Genomic DNA, 21,184 nt, shown 5'->3' on the forward strand with positions numbered 1-21,184 from the left:
AATAGAAACACACGCTGTGTACTCCACAGATCGATCCAGAAATAATAAAGACGATAATTAAAAGCTATTCTAATAGGAAGATGGCAGTTAACCATACACCAAGGAATATTGTTGTCTGTATTAAATGTTCAGCGCAAAGGTAGCTAGATAGAAAACAGTTAACCCAACATCCCAGTAATTATCCTCTATAACCCCTCTGCTGTCCTCTCTCGCACACAGTTTTTTCTCCAATGCTTACATGCATGCACCTGCTGGAAATATGTTTCATCCTGTCCTTTAGGTACCACTTACAGCAGCAGCAGCTTCCTCAGTCATTGGCTGCGATGAAAGCAGCAGGTTAGCCCGATTCCATGGTTTAACTCTCATAATGACATTTCAGATAATTACAGTGACATCATCTCTGTTCACCAGTCGCAGTGCTATTGCATGATGCTGGGCAACTGACAAAAGCTAATCTGAAAGTAAAATCTCTATAATCGTTATGAATTGATTAGAAGAAGAAGAAGGGGGTAAAAGAAGACAGATGAAAAAAAAAGCACAGTGTCTCCAGGGCTGCCTGCGTGTGTCACACAGCGACCCATCTGGCAGTGATCAAAGACTTGCTGTGCACCAGTGCTCCTAATAACCTACAACCAAATGCGCATTTTTTTATTCTAAGTTTTAGTAAAGATAAAGGAGAGAAAACATACCAGAAGTAAGATGTCGGTGATACAGGAACTTGAATAACATGCACTCTGCTGTATTTGTTAATAGTACAGAATACTGCTACATCAGGATAGGATAGGATACATCATAGGATCCTTACAGAGAAAAAAAAAAGAATGGTTTCTTTAATTACTTTATTTCCAAGCTTATGTCTGAAGCGCTGAGTATACCGGCTTATGGAGATGCAGAGGTTATGTGATGTACAAAGCATCTCTCTTATTGCTCCTTCTCCATGTGGATGCAGTAACTTGCATGTTGGTAAGAGGGGTGGGAGGAACGCATCGATCTGGCTACCAATGAGCACACCAGACTGTCCTCGGTTGCTAATGGTATCCACGTAAATCAAAGAGGAGGAACCAATGGGGGGTCCGGGGAGGTGGTGCCATGGACGCGTGCACAGGCACAAGCTGCTGCAGGGAAGAGAGGGGCAGAGACACAGAGGAGAGGGGAGAGAGAGGGGTGCCTGGGGCGAGGGGAAGTAGCTGTCAAATGCTCGGCTCCTTTAACCAGTGCTATCAGTCGGGCTCAGAGAGTCATGGCGACCACAGCGTCTAACCACTACAACCTGCTGAGCTCCAGCTCTTCCATCGTGCATGCGGAGCCCGGTGGCATGCAGCAGGCTTCCGGATACAGGGATGCACAGACTCTGCTGCAGAGCGATTACACGCTGCAGAGTAATGGGCACCCCCTAAGCCACGCACACCAGTGGATCACAGCTCTGTCTCACGGGGATGGAACACCCTGGTCCACTAGTCCCTTGGGCCAACAGGACATAAAGCCCACCGTGCAGCCCAGCAGGGAGGAGCTGCACAACGCTGGTTCGTTACAGCACCAGGGTAGAGGTCCTCATCTGGTGCACCCAGCACACGGGAACCACCATAGTGCAGGGGCATGGAGGACCACCACCTCAGCTCACTTGCCCAGCATGGCATCCACCAACGGCCAGGGTCTGATCTACTCCCAGCCCACCTTCACGGTGAATGGCATGATAAACCCAGGCTCTGGGCAAGGCATGCATCACCACGGGCTGAGGGATGCCCATGAGGAACACCACGGCGACCACGGCCATCAACAGCAGCCTCAGCCTCAGCAGCAGCAGCAGCAGCACTCCCAACACCAGGGACATCACGACCACTCAGATGAGGATACCCCAACTTCGGATGATCTGGAGCAGTTTGCCAAGCAGTTCAAGCAAAGGAGAATCAAACTGGGATTTACGCAAGCTGACGTTGGACTGGCTCTGGGCACCCTGTATGGCAATGTTTTCTCCCAGACAACCATATGCAGGTTCGAGGCCCTGCAACTGAGCTTTAAGAACATGTGCAAGCTCAAGCCTTTGTTGAACAAGTGGCTGGAAGAGGCGGACTCGTCCTCTGGAAGCCCCACCAGTATAGACAAGATAGCAGCTCAGGGGAGAAAAAGAAAAAAGAGGACCTCTATTGAGGTTAGCGTGAAGGGGGCTTTGGAAAGTCATTTCCTTAAGTGTCCCAAGCCATCTGCCCAGGAAATCACCTCACTTGCGGACAGTCTACAGTTAGAAAAGGAGGTGGTCAGAGTTTGGTTTTGTAACAGGAGACAGAAAGAGAAACGGATGACACCACCGGGAGGGACTATTCCAGGGGCAGAGGATGTATATGGGGCTAGCAGAGACACACCACCACACCACGGAGTTCAGACTCCTGTACAGTGAATCCTCAATGACCAATCACTTAGAACTTTTGATTGTCCTTTTGATACTATCCGAGAACATAACAACTCACTGGACTATCATAAATGGTAGCAGGTGTTGTGATGTGTTTTGACCTTTACAGGCGACTACCCAGGCAATGGAGTAGAGTGAGTATACACAAAAAAAACATGTCAGGAGCTGAAAAAAGAAAAGCCACCCAGATACACACGATAAACATTGGTTAAAGCAAGAGTTAGCTTTATTCCCTGGAATGATGCTTAGTGCTAATTTCTATGTCAATTTAATGTGGAGCCCTTTAACCAACAAACAAATTACAACATTGACAATATTTATGAGTCTAAATTTGCACTGCAAGGAAATTGAAGTTTACATGAATCATTCAAAGAAGATTTATTTGACAAAATAAATAAATAAACATGAATAGACTGACAAATTACACAGGGAGCATTTTTTTAAGCTAACCATTGGGTTAATAACACTATGTTACCGTGTTCTTCATTGTTTTAAGTTCCTATGTGTTTGTGGACATTTGTTATAAACATTGTGTTATAAACGCTGTGTTATTCTTATTTACCCCTTCCGAGATAGGCAGCTTTACATGGGACAATAGACTGCACACCCGAAAAATATGCAGCATTGATGTCACGTTATATTAACTATATACTAACTGTACTCCTACAGGGTTGCACACGGGCCATCCTAAAAATCGCATTATTTGATACTTTTAAGATGTTGAGTAAACTTCATTTCATGCAGTGTTCAGGCACAGAAGATGGAAGAGAGGGGAAAAAAATCAATGTGTCCTCTGATTGCTTCATTTACCAAAGAGGCCTGAGATCCTAGAGGAGGTTAAGTGTATTCCGGAAAAGGTGCAAAATAATGCACCAGAGTCAGCGTACTTTTTGGAGATAATGCTGAATACAATGCTATGTTATATCAGTATCTCATGCCATAGAAGTTGGTGACCTTAGAATCCTAGAAATAATATTTTCTAATTTAATATTTATGCCGGCGTAGTGCACAGGCCAGGAGATATTTTTCTTCTTCTATTTTTTTTTTTTAGTTTTTTTCTAATTAAAAAGTTTAATACAGTCAATGTATTTATTTTTAGTTTATTACAATTTTTGTTTTAATTCGCCTTGTGAATTATTTTTTTTTTACACTCGCTTTCAGCTAGCGGACGCGGGCTGCTATGGCTTTGATGAAAGATGTTAGTTTTTTTAGCTTTATATTTTATTTTCGCCAGATGTTCGAGTTGTTAGGGTCTTGCTTTTATCCCTGGTGGGAAAGAGGCGAGGGGACAAAGGAGCTACCCATTTCAATCTCTTTTCACTCTATTGTCTCAAAACTGAATTCTTTTGACATTATCTTGGAGGTAAACCGCTAGCGCTCTCAAAACAAAAGGGTTTAGTGGCGATAAATGAGGCTTCAGTCCACATCTTAGCTCTTATTGAAACGCCTCTGTCCAAAGCAGCTACTGAAAGAAAGTTATTGCATATTAGAAGAGATGGAAGGAAAAGTTATAATATACAGTGTAGCAACTTGAATTCGCCTAAACTTCCTATTAATGCAAAGATATACATTGTGAGCCTTTACATCTGCTTATATCTGCTCTCTCCCCAACTGATTGCCATGCGAGCACTGAGATATTGTGTGAGTTATTTAGCATATCGGCTACAAAAGAGTTAAACTTGTTGACAAACTTCATTGATGTGTTAGGGGCGAGTGCTACAGAAATGACACCAGTTTAGTTGGAGACGGGGTACTTGTACTTTATAAGTATCCGAATGTTGTTTTATCCATTAAATCGAACTATGTACATATGTTTAAAATGTCTCTTATAAAATGCAGACTAGTTTAAACCTTAATTTTGTCTATGTTTTTTAATGCTGCCCAGGGAAATATTTTTCATATCGTTTTAAATTGGCCTGCCTCACTGTGTATTTATTTCTTCAAAGGAAAAACTATTCTGGAACTTGTTTTGTTTTGGTTTTCGAGGTAGGTGAATCCAATCTATATAAAGATGTACATTTTTGTCAGACTCTTCAAACATTTTGTTTTGGAATATTTTGAATGTGCTTGTGGGGGAGGAATAAAATGCAGATATCCTTATATATTTATGTTAAAGTACTATTTTATTATCTACATAAAAAATGCAGAATAACTTCACAGTTTACTCAAGTTATTGAATTATCATTTCGTCCATTCATCCCACAAAACAACGCTTTTATTTATTTTCTTTCTTTTAAAAGAAAGTAAAAACAGAACAAAAATATTCATTGTTTGCAAAATGTCAAGGTGGTAACAAGAGAAAATAGATTGCAGTTATGCTTCAAGGGTGCATAGGCATTTTCACATTTTATGACACAGAATTTGACGCTTTTCTTACCAATAATAGTGTTATATAAAAAAACATATTATGTACAGAAGAAAATAATTCAGCAAAATGTTTAGCATATTTTGCAAAGTGCAAGTGAATTCAGACGACTAGGAAAAACAATAGATGTAGTGAAATTGATCTCAATGGTGTTACTATGCTAAGCAGAATATCTTATTTATGTTCCTATAGTTATAGTTTGAATTAGGAAGCATAGAGCTGCTATGGCATAGGTTCCACTAATATACATAAAAAATTATATATATATATATATATATATATATATATATATATATATATATATATATTTTTAAGTTTAGATCCTAATGAGAGCGTGAATACCTATAGTATTATTAATTATTATTATTATTATTATTATTATTATTATTATTATTACTATTATTATATAGCAATGTGAACCGTTCAAGTAATTGGTATATTTGATAGATTAAATCTGAGGGGCAGGTCCAAATACACTTTGTGGGTTATTATATTTGATCATCGCTTCTAACTCTAAGTCAATAATACTACACGCGTCTCAGATTCAGCTAAATGATCTTATCAATAGTCTAGGAGAAAAGTGACAGTAAGAAGAAGTGTTTTGTGACCGCAGACATGCTGATGGGTAAAAATGTTTAAGCGGAGTATAGATCTGAGTGGTGTGGTCAATATCCCAGCGAGAGAGTGTTCAGAAAACAAGCCACATGTGCCCTCTGCAGGACGTTCCAGTGGACTGGTGATAAGACACTGGCCTCTGACTGTGGCTTTCACTTTCTGCCTCCCCTCGCTGAGACTGGGGCTCTGATTGATGGCTGCCTTTAGTACCTTGTAAACCCCACAGAGTGCTTCTCATACAAATTAACATATATGGGGGCAGACAGCACATTGCGGGTCACACAACACAGTTTCATTTTATTCTGAACAATATTTGTGTGTTTGCCTTTTGTTTCTAAAATAGTTCCAGTATTTATTTGTTTCCGATGTTTACATGGTGCTTGTTATGAATGTGCTTTTTATGATTTGTCGTGTATTGAGGTTGTTTACATAATATCCTTAAGCACAAACACGTTTATAATAGAAATAACAAAATAATATTTTTTTTTAACTAGAACATAATCTGACATCCCCAGCCGTGTTGTGTATATTGTCCATTTATATGTCCACAGTGGACACAAAGCCTATTTTGTTTTATTGGTGTATCCACAGAAGGCCTCACCCTGGGATTTGAGTCTTGTGTTAGCAGTAGTCACAGATGTTTAACAGTGCTAGTGCCTTGGGCAGGTTGTTAGTAAACAAGTGCCTGCGGATTATGTCTCTTTACCATGCCACCGTTCTGCCTGACACTGCTTCCTCCTATACAGTACGCAAAGCCACATTTTAATGGCAATTTTTTTGTAACCATATTCACTTGTGATATCATGTGGATATTAATCCGGCTGCGCAGTAGGAAAGTTATATTTCGTTAAATAATTTGAAAGATCAACGGCTTGCATTTAATTTGCCTTTCTGTATAAACCTTACTTGATTTATTATTTTTACATAGTCAGGGAGACAGATACACATTTTATCATATATATATATATATATATATATATATATATATATATATATATATATATATATATACACACATACATACATACACACACACACATAAATCCATATACACACACATTCATGTTTATATTAGATTCTAAAGGATAAACATATTAATATTATGTTGTCCTCAAAGGGATTTCAAAAGGCCCAAAAAAGGGAAACACGTGTTAGCTACCAAATAGACCTTTTGTCACTTTGAAAATTCTTGTGAAGAACAGAGGAAAAAAAATGAATTTGATTAATATTAGAAAACTACTGCCACCTTCTCTAAATTCCTTTTCTGCGTGCATCTTAATGCATATTTAAAGAGTGCGTGCTTTTAAATAATACTATGGTATAGTGCTCAAATCTGACATATTCAATTTAGTTTTGAATATAAATGAAAAGGAGTTTAATAGTAGGTATATTGTCTTGTTTTGCAATCTTTGGGCTATACGGAATTATGTAGATTGAAAGTAGCATTTTTGTGTAGTTTACACTTATTGCATAAAAAAACATTGAGCAAATCATAATGTATGGTCCACAAAAACAATGAATAAACGCGATTTTAGTACATAATGTAAAATACAGAATGCTATGTTGAACCTTAAAGAGTTTTTTTCATTACCAATATTATCGAAGCTTGTAAAGAATAACAACAAATACATCAATTGCGGGTCTTTCATGCACTAAAGTGTTAATACATGCTGCCATGTTGTATAATCTTCAAGTATGGACTGTTTCCAAATTGTGCAAAGCCAAAATTCAATATTGATCGCCTAACTGTAAATGGTGGGTTATATATACATATATATATATATATATATATACACACATATATATATATATATATATATATATATATATATATATATATATATATATATATATATATCCCTTTTGATGCATATAAATTGTATTTATTATAGAAAGGTGTCTATAAGGACATCGCATTTTTGTGTATGTATGTCTCTTCTCTAATGACCTGGCATTCACTTATTTATGAATTAGCTATCAGATACCTTGCATCCTTAATAATCCCTTAGTATTTTAATGCTTGATATTGAGAAATGTCTTATGTTGAACCTGTAGCGGGAAGGGAATATAATATTTACATGTTTTTCTTCCAGTATAACTGTTTGATTGTATTTTGCTCTTGGCATATTGTATTGTGACACGTTCAATTATTAATATGGTGTTGTGCTTTGTACACGAAGATAGATGAAAATTAGTATACACCCAGCAGATTTGTTGTGGTGTGTATTAATTGAGAAACAGCTGTCAGTATGTGTTTGTGAGCAGATCACTGCGATTCTTTTTTTTTTTTTACTAGTGTCAAAGGACCTTTAAAAGTCAAAGTCTGCTTAACAGAAAATGATTATCATCTCTACAGCGCTGCGGTTACAGGAAAGCGCTGGACACTGCTGCAGCATGCGCCGTGCGATAACTATGTTACGCTAATTAGCGCTTAATTCTGCACTTTTCTCAGCCACCCAAGTTTTTCCCTTTCCCTTTTCCACCATTTGCACCAATGCAGGAGCAGTTATTTGAGAGCTGCTTTCTGGTCAGTAGGGGACCTGCTGCACACACACAAGGCCAATTCTGTGCCCCCCTCCTCTGCCTGCGGTTTGCAGGCGTATTGCAGAACATCCATTAACAAACTAATTTGTATTTGATTGTCTGGGCGGACTGAGGTTACATGTATTGCACTAAACATTCAAGCACACACGCATCACTGATTAACAGTATATATTAAATAAACTTGTTTGTACACATTGTCTTACCCCATAGAAGCAGAGACGTATTATTCTAATTACAGCAATTAGTGTATTGAAATGTTTTCTACTTGATTTGAGACGACAGTCCCTAGCTTTCTTTCATGAAACACTTATTTATAAAAACACGCCTGCTCACATCACCCCTATAACTGTTCAGCACATTGCAGTTGCATATATATATATATATATATACACACACACACACACATTTATATATATATATATATATATATATATATATATATATATATATATATATATATATATATATATATATAAATGCTTTACACAAATGATATAGATATGCTCAGACATTGATCTATTATGTTATTACATATTAGTGTTACATAGATATGCTAAATTTAGTAGATTGTTTACGTTTGGGTGTGGCCAAGGTGTATGTTTCAACGCAAGTTAATAACTGCAGTTAAACAATAAATCACTTATGTTTCTGCATTGGTGTAGCCAAATTGCTTTTTTTTCCTCAATGTAACTACGTTTTCTGTAATTGTGTCCCACAAGCTTTAAATTAATGCTACTATTAATTGATAAGATCAGGTAATCACACATTGCTTTTCGAGAGGGAATTGTAATTAAAACTTAAATCCCCTCTTGCTCACTCTGTACATACTTTTTGCAGTTTAGTAAAGTTCAGTATAAAACAGTATACGGGGATTATTTCTTACCTAAATTACAATCTGCTATTGATCAGTTGTTGTTAGCTTCTAGGATTAAAGTGGCACAAGACTACATGAAATCACTGAATGGCCTCACAGCTGCAGCCTGTACTCTCACTAAACTGCTGTTGTTGCCTGAGAATAGCATTCAGCTAGCTAGTGAGATTACAGTATGCTTATATAGATTGAGTGTTGAGACCCAGCATTTCTGCGTCACTCCCTGTAGTGAGTTAATAATGTGTTTTATTTAAATGATAGCATGAATATAGAAATTTATAGCTATCAGAGCAAATGCGATGTGGGTAATGTGTTGAAATAAATCAGAGTGGAATTTTCTGCCATACCATTTTCAGAAACAGCATTTGCAATTCTGTATTTTATTCTTAGGTAGCATATGAAATGTTGACCTACACAAGCCATGTACAAGCAGGTGGCCGGTTAGATAGTTTCATATAAAGAGCTTTTCGTAGCATTATAACATGGAGTCGTAATTTTGTTTCAGTTATACACATTTAATTGTTTTAGAGACAAATTACAAATACAAAAAAATGTGTTTTATAATCAATTTCCAGTAATGTTGGCCTATGCAATCTGTAAAATGTATAATATAAATATAGGTTAAGTAGAACATTCTATAGATTGCACCTTTGCCTGCGCTCACAACACGAATGCCTACAGCCTAGTATACGATTTAATGTTGTTTCATATTTATATCACAACAGTTTGCTTACAGATTTTATTTGTTCATACGTTAAGACAAAACTGAGCGCTCGGCTGTTTGGGCAAACATTTACTTGTGTATATTGAATCATATAAGTTCGATGTGTGAAAGCTTTGTAATACAAGTGGTGTTATTTTAGCTTTGATGTTTTTCCCATGGTACTTTATTACTGAAGACTGTTATTTTCTTTCGCTGTTTAGTCCACTTGGTGTGGAATAAAAGAGCTTTAGCGACCTCTATCGATTGCAGACTAGTACTGCTTGAAAATACTTTTAGATAGGCTGATCAAAAAGTAGTAATGCTTTTTCCACTTTGGCTTGTGACTTACGTAGTAGAGCCCAAACATGATGCAGTACAGAACAGAGCTCAGTCAACCACATCACATATCAGTCATATAGAAGAAATGCAAATAGACTAATCATACATCAATAATTTTCTAATTATAATCACCATCATCAGTTATATAGCGCTACCAATTCCGCAGCGCTGTAGACATCACATCAGTCCCTGCCCCATTAGCGTTCACAGTCTAAATTCCGTAACACACACGTTCATTTTGTCAGCAGCCAATGAACATACCATCATGTTATAGAAATATATAATCTTAATGTCTATGATTTATATCAAGGACATACGAACCACTAATCTTGGTCTTTTTTTTGAGGCGTCAAACTTAAAGCTATGCTACTTACTCCACATGGTTGACAAGCGTGAGGGGCTTTTAAATAATGAAATTGATTAAACTTATTTAGGAAATTTTTATATATACACAATATATTTGTGAGGTGTGTGTTTGATAAATTGCGTTTTTCTCAGCTGTACATACAAGTATCTAAACATATACATAAAAACTCTGATACACTTATTATTCACAATTAGGATTTAACAACATCCTTGCTATTTCAAAAATATCTTTGGTGGTATTCGTCATATTTATGATTCAATAAAAATAAGTACAGTTACGTTAGAGTTATACTAGAGGTGTAACTATCGCATTATTGAAGACTTTGCATTTTAATTCATTTCCATCACACACTCAGTACTATATGATACCACCGAACACGGGACTTACCAGGGAAGCTGGTTTTCATTTATGATGCAGAGTTGTATAAAAATGCATTCGTTTATATGAAATACAATCCCTGTACTTAGATCACCCTCAACAGCCTTGACCCAGTACACTACATACTCACACTTTATATTTCTTCTAAGATCACTATAAAACGAAGTACTTTTTATATTTGTGGGAACTTTTCATTGACAGGAAAGTGTGACAGGAGGAAAATAATTTGCAAGTCTCTGAAGGTTTGGAGGAGTGATCACAGGACAGGCTGTATTGTGACAGTGCAGCGCTGGTATGGTGAGATGTATCTTTAGATGAGCCAGTGACAATACCATCTTCAAAGACTCTCACAACAAGCAGCCTCACGTTTGATATTTTGATTCAATAGGACCTGAGCTTCACAAGATCTCCCTTCTCTGTTTATTACTTTCTTCCCTAGATTTCTGATTCCTTCCCTCTCTCAGAGTATTTCTGGTGCCTGCTCAAATTAAGCTTGTCTTGTTTCCGTCCTGACAACTGTTCCAGGAGTTGTCCTTCTTCAAGCTCCTCAAATAACTCTCTCATCCTGACTGATCTTTCCCAACAATCCTTCTGAATTTGCTTCTTGTTGTGCAGCTGATGCTCTGAACACTGGGGGATAATAGATTTAAATGCCAGTTTGAAATGTAAGCACCAGTCTGACAAAGCTGTCCTCTACGCAAGTACAAAGACTGTTTTTGGTGTTTCCAGACTGGAGAAGGTTAATAGAAAAAGCTGCATATATTTATGATAGTAATATTTTAATATATGTTACATTTCATTGACTAGATTAATTTCATTTAGGAGTAGACCAACCCTTTTAAAAAGCTGTCAACTTCTATGTCCTTGTACTAGGAGAGTAATGGTATAGCATTATTTTAAACACAAACCCTACATAGATAATATTTCCACAAATATAGACCACAGCGGACTAACAGGACCGTAGAATAATCACTGGTTGATAGAGAACTGACAGCTTTTATATCATGATGGGGAAATGGTTGAAATAACGCTAAGGTTTCTGTTTTACAATATTGCATATTTTCATCTGTAATAATATTGTTCGGTAATAATTCTAATCATCGTCTCAGTGTTTTGAACTGAACACCCCCGTAGGTTAATTGATGCTCTTACAATACTGAAGGTTTTCCCGATTTTGCCCCACGACAAAGCGAGAGTTCAAACTGCTTTCACCATCATCGTCTCATTAATAAGAGCATCTCTGAATCTGCACACCCTGCAGAATTATTTTTTTTTTTTTTCTCTTACTGTTGCAGAGTTTAACAAAAGATGACATAGTCTATGGATATTCGATTTTGTGTATCTTCCATACATAATGAGTAAGAAAAAAGACAAGAGAAAAAGCTTCTAGTCAAAGGGCATCTTATTAGATGAGCGCCTTTCTGCAGTCATACAGCCACACTAATTCAGAGGGAAAAAAAACATTTACAAATCATTAGTATTAGGCAGTTCCATTATACAGCCCCTTTCTTACCCATTCCATTATCTCCCCTTTTACATTTTCGTGTAGCTAATTTTACCTCTCCATTTTTATTGCCGTGCTTACTAACCTTTAAGCTGCAGTGGATATAATAGAAGGGCAAACAATTTTCTCACAGTTAACTAGACAGCATAAATGTCACATGTTGCAAACTGAAGCCTATTTGCAAAAAGAAGAAGAGACAACAGTGAATACATAACTTGCTGTAATCCCAGTGATTTGCTTTCTACATTCACGCTGGAGCTTCCTTCCACTATATCTTTATGCTCTACAATGATGAATTGTTTACTGCAGCACTAAACAAAGAAATAGTGGCTAAAACAATCATATATCACAGAGTAACGGGCCTTACCAGAAAGAAGGCAATCATTGATGTCTTCTGGGAATAACATCCTAACTACACAAAGTATATTAGGAAGTTTACCTATATTTGAAACGTCTTATAAAACAGCCAATGATTCTATGATGAAAGTTGTAGATATGTTTTGGTTTGTTTCTTTACTTAATAAGATACTTTGGGGGCACTGGCCTCAGGTGTAAGGAATTTGTGTGAATGAAGGTTTATGCATGTTTGTTACAGTTGCAAACCAACAACAAATATGGGGTCATTATGTATAACTAGGTTTATGTCTAAATATGTCATGTCATCTTCTAAGTAGAGGTAATTACATTTGTTTCTCCTTCAACCAATACCCAATTTGGTCTCATATACTTAATGCAAAATTACTTCCCAGCAGAAAGTTTGTTACTATCACTACATTATATGGGCAGTAAAACAGACATACACATACATACATTATATATATATTATAAACATACAGTACATACATGCATACATATTCAGTCACTTGAAATGGGCTGGTGCAATGTTAGAATCCTGTAAAGAAAATTCAAACTATTAAATAAAAGCACATAAAGATGACTAATGAAAACATGCTTATTGTATGTAGCATCCACATTAACATAAAAACCACAACAGACATGTTGAAAATGACAAATTATTCAATACCAAGGGGTCTATGTAGAATCGGACGCAATGTGCCATATAATACGCTTTTTACTTCTGAGCATGTACACAAACCGCTAGTTACAGTTGCAGCCACATGATGACTGAGTCGCATCTTGCACTTATGATCACTTGATATTGAAGGAATGGGGGAAGGAGGGGTAGTGCAAGTGTAGGCAAAATATATTATGGGCATGTTGGAGCAAATATAACTTATGTAGACAGACTCAGACACAGATGGGCCTGTCAGGAGATGGGAAATTTGTGGGAGCTCGACCACTGGTGTAAGTTACGAACTGATAATGATGATGATCAGCTGAGATATGTCCAGTTCAACATGTCCGTGTAAAATGTGTCTTTATGTCAGATGTAGTTTACGCCTTCATTTTCGACAGAAATTGAGTCCAACTCTACACAAGGCCCAAAGAGTGTAAAAGCTGTCGCATAGTTTTTAGGTTCTTCATCTATTTACTGATAGACCTACAGATTTTCCTTACGCAGCTAATGAGTACTCTCTCTCAACAAATTATATCATTTTCCATATGCCCAAAACATGTTTTTGTATGACATTTTTATTATATATTATTTATATTTATTATATATTTATTTATATTGTAATAATTAATGTTTGACTTTAATAAGCATGTCGTTTATTACCATTTTTTAATCCATGCTTTTTGTTTTTTACCTTTGATTAACTTTAGTGTATTAGTCCTGTCAATCAACAGTTAACGCACCATGCACATGAGCACCACATTACTGACTGTGCGCATGGGGATTACTAGGCATTTATCTTTTGGTTATTTTAACGCACATGAACAGCCCTCACTTCTTGGAGCACACAGGCAAACAGCTAAAGCAAATTAATGCTTTTTTACTTATGCAGCTCTATTTATAGGTTTTGTTTCTTTTTGCTGCTTTTTATGGATAAAAAAATATATACATGATTATACAAACTATAAATATAAATGAATACTGGTTGATCAAAGCATACATCTTCCAACCTTGAAAAAAAATCCTATCAGGTATTGAAACGCGTTGGTTATAAGAGGAATAATGCAATTGAACTTACCTTTGATCGTTTTTGAGGAAAATCAGATGACGATGTCTGTTTACAATGACATCTGCCCTCAGAGTATCTGGGAGGAAGACTTGCTGCAATTTTTCTCCTCAGGAGATATGTATGCTGTATGCTTTGATACTGTGTTTTAGATGTGAGTTTATTTCAAATAAAATGGGTATGAAGTGTTAAGGGTAGTGCACTCAGATACTGTTCTTCTCCTTTTTTTGGGAGTCTGAATGGTATATATATATATATATATATATATATATATATATGCACTAAGGATATTATCTCAGAGGTGTTTCCCGGATTTATAATATGAGAATATGTACATAAATACATAAAGGGTATAAGGAAAACTGTTGGATACCTGCTCTCCATATGAATATTGGTGTATGCATACCATAATATATAATTAATTTGAGCACTTAGGGCTTGATGCAGTGTTGGATGCAATTTACACTGAAATCGCAAGTGCAAATTGCATCTAGTAATTTACACTAATTCCTAGTAAAGATTTGTGTGTCACAAACACACCTCTTTATCTGCCTTATGGGCCGGTTTGCATGATACACTTAGCTGTATCAGTCACAGCAGCCCTGTAATCAGATAAATAAAAATAAATAAATAAATAAATGAATTAAAAAAAATCATCACGCTTCTCCCCCCCCCAAACAGCACTAGGGTTGGTTTTGCTAATTGGGAGGGGGTGCAAACCTTTTTTAAATTTAATTATTTTTTTACTTTTTTTTTTAAAATACTGCAAGGTCTGTTGCACCAGCAGAAAGCACCTGCAAAAGATACATCTCCTAGAGACCTATCTGCTGCAGCTTTCAACACAGCATAGCATGTAAAGAGCATGAACAGCCTTTACACTGCTAGGATCGCCCACTACCTTCCTGTTCCACCTCTCTAAGCGCAGAGGGGTGCAAACTGGTGATCCGTCTCAGTCGAGGTGCAAAGTGATTCATGGCTAAAAGTGCTTTATGCACTGATCATTTAGACTTACGTCCAACTCTACATCAGGCCCTTGGTGTAGAAATTTATAAGACATACTTTACTGTATGAGGCTATCGTCTCTTTTTTATGTGGGATTCTCGTCTGATCCAGATGTTTTGAAGGTAAGGAACAGTACACAGAAGAACACTTAAAAAAACCTGTTGTTGGACATTGGGCTCTATAAATTCATTAGTGCTTATACCATTAGTGGTTATATAATTCCATGAGATTATTATATTTGTATGTTGTGAGTAAATTGGAAGTCATTTGGTATGAGAAGGCTGCTATTTCTAAGAACTGGAGCGCTGTAGGAAGTGTTATCTTTTTAGTACGAGTGTACAAAATGCTACAACATTAACACGTTAAACATGGTCTTTTTTCCACAGTATGCTTCTATTTAATTATATGTGCACATTATAAAGCTATACCAAAACACATGGTTAATTTTATGAATTCATAGCAATGTTATAAAACAAGTACATCATTTTAAATAAATGTGTACGGTTTGCAAACACATTTATATTTTTTATGTATAATTATGCACACAAAAGGCGGATGTGTTTGGCAGCTCAATGATATTGGGAAGGGGGATGGTGGTAGCACAGAGGTGGAGAAAACTCTCCTTTGGATGTTTGAATAATCTGTCCTTTAGTAAATTACCCACCCCCCTCCCCTTCCCATTAGGTCACAAACCTACAAGCATTTTATTTTCTTTCTTTTTTAATGCATTTTATTACTAGCAATATATTTCTAGTGACTGCACTTCATCCCCCTCTAAGTAGTCTTTACACCATATGATCCTGGGCCTACTGTTTTCCTACTGTATTTTTAATGTTTCACTCGTGTTTGTTGTCACTCGTGTTTATGTAATAAAAAATTTTGAGTTAAAAAAGAAGGTCATTATAGGCAAAGCCGATTCATTTAGCTCCAGTAAAAAAACAAAAATGAAAAAAGTGGTGTACTGAAAAATGCAAAGCAAGGTAAGTAAAACGACAATAGGTAAGTATCATATTACTCCACAGACAACTCTGCAATGTATATTTGTATTGCAATCACTCTACTGAAGGTGTACATGTTATTTTGCAGTATTTGTCTTTTATTTACATATTAGCTTTTATGGCAGCATTGCAGCAAGAGTGTGCCTTGTTGTCAGCTGTCAGATATAGGTAAATAGCTTACAAACTATGTAGTGTTATGATGATATACACAAGAGGAAAGACTGAGTATATGCAAATATTTCAATAACATGTCAGAAGATAATTTGGTGTCATTATTTTATACACATCAGACGACTACTAAGGTTACTAAGGCAGGAATGGATCAAAAGGTGTCTACATAAAATATCAGTGCCACATTTTAATGACCGGTACAGATATAGTTTAAGCCCACTCCAGCAGCCAAGAATATTAAATATATATGGAAACAAGCAGACCACATCCAAGAGACACAAAGCAATTTCCAGTTCTGTTTATAAAATAGTCCTGGAGCCTAGGCATTATGGGTTGTCAATGTCTGATTAAAAGAGATGGTAAGGAGTCACTTAGAGAGGGTAGGAGACCAGTAGAAAACCCTTGCTTGCACTCCTCCTACTAACAAAGAATACATATAACGAATAACCTTAAAGTATACCGTCCACAAGGTTGTTAAAGTGTATATTTAGATAGGCTTCACCTTGACTATACCTGTAATAATTATAATTACTACAATTTGCTAAACCTCTGCCCCTTCTGAGATCACAGCCAGGGTCAAATGTTAAGTTGTCCATATAAAGGGATCTTTTTCAGATTTGACCATAGATGTACATACACGTGTATGGACAAACCAAAGATCCATCCAGTCGGCACTCACGCCACACAGCTGGATCATAGAAGCCGGATCATAGAGGACACAGTTAGCTCAACTGGACAATTACTGCACAAGTGGTCCGATTAGATCATGGTCCAACTGCATTTACCAGCCAGCTGAATAATTCTTTTCAGATATTGATCATGATCAGCAATCTTGTTGTGCCCATACATGTTCTAACTTGTGGCCAACTCATTAGAAGAAAATAAAACATATACAAGATGCAGTGGGTGCTGAGAGAGCATTAATGGGGCTGTTTGCACCATAGCCAAGGTCTTCAAGGCCATTTTATCGTTGCAAAAATGACTTGATATTTAAATGTCCTTGTCTTTGGTTGCCAGGGCTTGGCTAGTATTTAAATGGAATACCTTTTGTGCACCTTTGATGCTCAATTTATAAATGCACTGTTAGAAGAATATACCAATGTAATAGTAACATTCAAATATCTGTAAGTAACACGTGTAACAAAGACAAGCCTCATTATTAAGACATAAAATGAGGTTCAACAGGACACTATTTTAGAAAACAAAAGAGGAAGTGGATATTTCATTTTTACTCTTTCAATTTGAAAAGAAAGCATATGGCAGTAAAACCAAACTCCATGAAGTCCTCTAGGGGGAAGATTTTGTGTGCGGTTTGGAAAATGTCAGTTCGACTTTAGGCCAAAATAGATATAAAACTGCATGTTTTGAAACTGCACAATTTGAAAGACTTCAATCCTGATTTTATAAATGGAAAGTGTATAAGTCGTGTGATTTATGCAAAACTGCACAACAGACTGTCAGAAAAAATGTTGGAATTTTTTTTTTTTTAAGACATGATTAGGCAAAATAACTCAAACTGCATGCTGACCTATCCCGCCTGTTGAGGCTTAAATAAATCAATTATGAAAAAACCTCCCTCCCCTTCTCTAACAGTCCAGGCTACTCAATGCGGACCAAAACTGCGCCCCTCCTGGCCAGTGGATATTAGGGTTATATGAAAATGTAGTGCATGCTCTTGTGGCACTACAATTGGCAGAATGCACTGACATACCATGACTGTTATTTCATGTTGCCACTTGTAAAACTGCAAGCATCAGCATGCACATCGACGCCAGTGCATACAGACACTGGTGGATGAAGTACAAGTGTTTGCCTAGTAAAAAAAATGTAATAAATAGTGTTGTCCCATTGATCTATATTATAAATGTATCATGTCCCTATTTATATATATATTACAAATAAATCATGCCCCCATTGATTTATATAATAAATTAATAATGCCCCCATTGATCTATATAATTTATTCATATTGCTGCGTTAATATTTATAGTATTTTTTCCCCCAATGTAGTGTACCTAATAAATACTTACCTGGAATCTTTTTATTTTCTTGATCTGAAGTAATCCACATGAAAATGAAAAAAATAAATAAAAATGAAACAATCTCATATAGATGAGATGGATCGCACCAATGACAAATGAGTGCATCTCCAGCAAACCTGCCTACTTAATAGCCAGGCAGCCAATCAGAAGCAGTCTCACATGGATGATTGACTAATTAACTAATTTGAGAGGCCACTCCTGATTGGCTACCTCGCTATTAAGTAGGTGGGCTTACTGGAGTTTAACTCATTTGGCTTGGGAGCTCCTCATGAGTGGTCAGTCTCATCTATATGGGATTCTGTGAGATCATACGGCATCTATACTTTGTCAAGCAATCCATTCAATTGATTTTCTGGAGGAATTCTCTAAAGCTAGAATATCAACATTCACCTGTGTGTGCGATTGGGCAAGCTGTAAAAAATAAACAATCTGAACTGTTTCCTAATGACCCCAAGGCACCATACAAACCTTAACGTATTACACAATAACTTTTATGTTTGCTATATCCATTTATTAGCTGCCAAGTCACAGGCCACCAAAAGCATAACCCTTGGAAGAAACAATTTTAAAAACAGAGAAGCATCTGAAACAAACATGAAAACACATGAAAGAAAAAATAAACATGCACTTGTCAAATAAATAACCCTAACTACCCTGAATACGATTTTTAACGAAAGTTACATCTATATCTGTATAATATTTGTATTTTGATAAGAGATAAACTGTCCTCATTACTTTCAATACCAATTTTTATTATCATTTATATTAACTTATGATAGATTCTAAAAGCTTATCAAGCTTATTTGCATGCTGAGCACAATCATTTTTTGTACCATGTTATTAAACAACACTGCAAGAATGCATATGCAAAGCATGATGGGCACATTATCAAAGACTACAAGAACACTAGCATTTCGTTCTGGGAAAGAAGCTCCCATCTCTCTAGGAAAACAGGCTAATGAGTAAGCTCCGACAGTGCTTTATATGTAATGTGCAGATTAGCTGTGTACATTGGTTGCCGCCTTATGTGACTGCTCACAACCTATGTGCAGGCTTAATTAATAAATCTCTACACAATGTTGTACTATTTTAGTGTTAATTAATAAACATTCTAATGCTAATGTTACAATACCAAAACTGTATATCCCTATAAAGCATGCAAGCTTTCATGGATGCCAAGCACAAGACAAAATCTTAATGCAAATTCTGTAATTATAGTGTTGACTTTGACACTTCAGTGTAAAGGGTTTACCTCAAGTCCCAACCGGCATCTTGAGGAGCATCCATACCACAAATGAGATACTACTTCTCTAGTACGAGATCAGGACCACAAAATATTTGCCATTCTGACCTCTGCATTCCTGGAAAGATCTGCATCAGTATTAGTTTGTTTAGGAATCATAAGCCGTATATCTTTTTCTAAGATTGGAAGCTTTGCTCCCCCCCTACATATGTTTTCTACTTGTACTGAGAAGTGCACCTTGTGGATTACAACAAAGAAGGACTAGTTAGGTTACTTCCTAAAATTAAATACCTAATAATATATACATAAGTAGAAATGTAAACTGTTAATATTTATATAGTTACATAGTAAATTTGATTAAAAAAACAATCAGGTATATTAAGTTCAACCGTTAAATAATTGATTGTCCAAACACAGTTGCTTAAAGGGAAAATAAATACATTTATTCAATAAAACATTATTTTAAGATTGAATTACGCAGCGCAGCCAACATGTTAGCTTGGAGTTTCATTACTGAACCCACTCTCCCTAGTCAGCAAGTTTTTACACCATTTGAACAATGGAAACAGTTCACAAATATACACACACATTATTACAGTGTTATACAATGTTCCAAAAATAAGTTAATTGTACTATGCAAAAGTTCTCTCTCTGGGCGGGTAGAATTATGTCTTTGCTTTTGGTTCCTCTGGCAACGTTGACATCTGGATCTTTGGTCAATTAATTACAGGAAAATCTTAAAAAGAAATGTTATAATTAGTGAAATAATAAGGATTTGACAAAAGATATGATAGTGACATTTTTCTAGACTATAAAACGTTTACTTCACACTTAACTTATTATTAAGTTATTAAACATTGATTATAGTCTATCTGAGAATGTTAATCAGGGCCTCTCCTAATCATTGCAAACAATGCAGTGAACTTTACTGCTTACTTGTTAGTGTTAGCTATTCAGTAATTTGTACCTTACTGGATAGCTAACACAAAAATAACACCAAAGAAACTAGTTTTTACACTGAGACAGATTGAATGAAAGGTAGTTTATTCAATATAGGAATCTTGTTTGTTTATCCTATTAATAAGGACAAAAATAGTGTTGTGGTTAAATAGAATGAACCGACGATTAAAGATACAATCATATTGATTTATTAAAAATTTGACATTAATAACATTTACATAAATTCTAACCCATAGGAGAGCAAAATAAAAAACTCAATGCAGCAATGCCAACTTAGGCTCACAGGGAAAAAATATTCTTGATCCCCTCAAATGGCAAAATATTAATTCCCTGGATAAATTATTGTTCTATATTGTCAAATTAGAGGGTAGAACTTAATGGGCTTGAGTCATTAAGGAGAGCAAAGCAAAAAAGGAGTATATTTTCTCCTGGACAAACCATGTTACAATGCAAGGGGTGCAAATTAGTTCATTATTTTGCACGTATGGAAAATACTAGCAGCTTTTTCACGTAGCACACAAATACTTGCTTGCTTTATTTTTACACTGAAATTTAAAGTTGATCTAGGACATGTCCTACCCCAATTATATATCT

General features: G+C 36.1%; 1 protein-coding gene across 1 annotated transcript; it reads left to right on the forward strand.

Annotated features, from left to right (window-relative positions):
* The first annotated feature begins 1,151 nt into the window (after positions 1 to 1,151).
* On the forward strand, positions 1,152 to 4,559 carry POU3F2 (POU class 3 homeobox 2). The gene has a single exon (XM_075202817.1). It carries the CDS (start codon positions 1,241 to 1,243, stop codon positions 2,393 to 2,395), a length of 1,155 nt encoding a protein of 384 aa, XP_075058918.1. The 5' UTR covers positions 1,152 to 1,240; the 3' UTR covers positions 2,396 to 4,559.
* The last annotated feature ends 16,625 nt before the right edge of the window (positions 4,560 to 21,184 follow it).

This window comes from Mixophyes fleayi, chromosome 3 (genome assembly GCF_038048845.1).
Source record: "Mixophyes fleayi isolate aMixFle1 chromosome 3, aMixFle1.hap1, whole genome shotgun sequence".
Classification (NCBI taxonomy): domain Eukaryota; kingdom Metazoa; phylum Chordata; class Amphibia; order Anura; family Limnodynastidae; genus Mixophyes; species Mixophyes fleayi.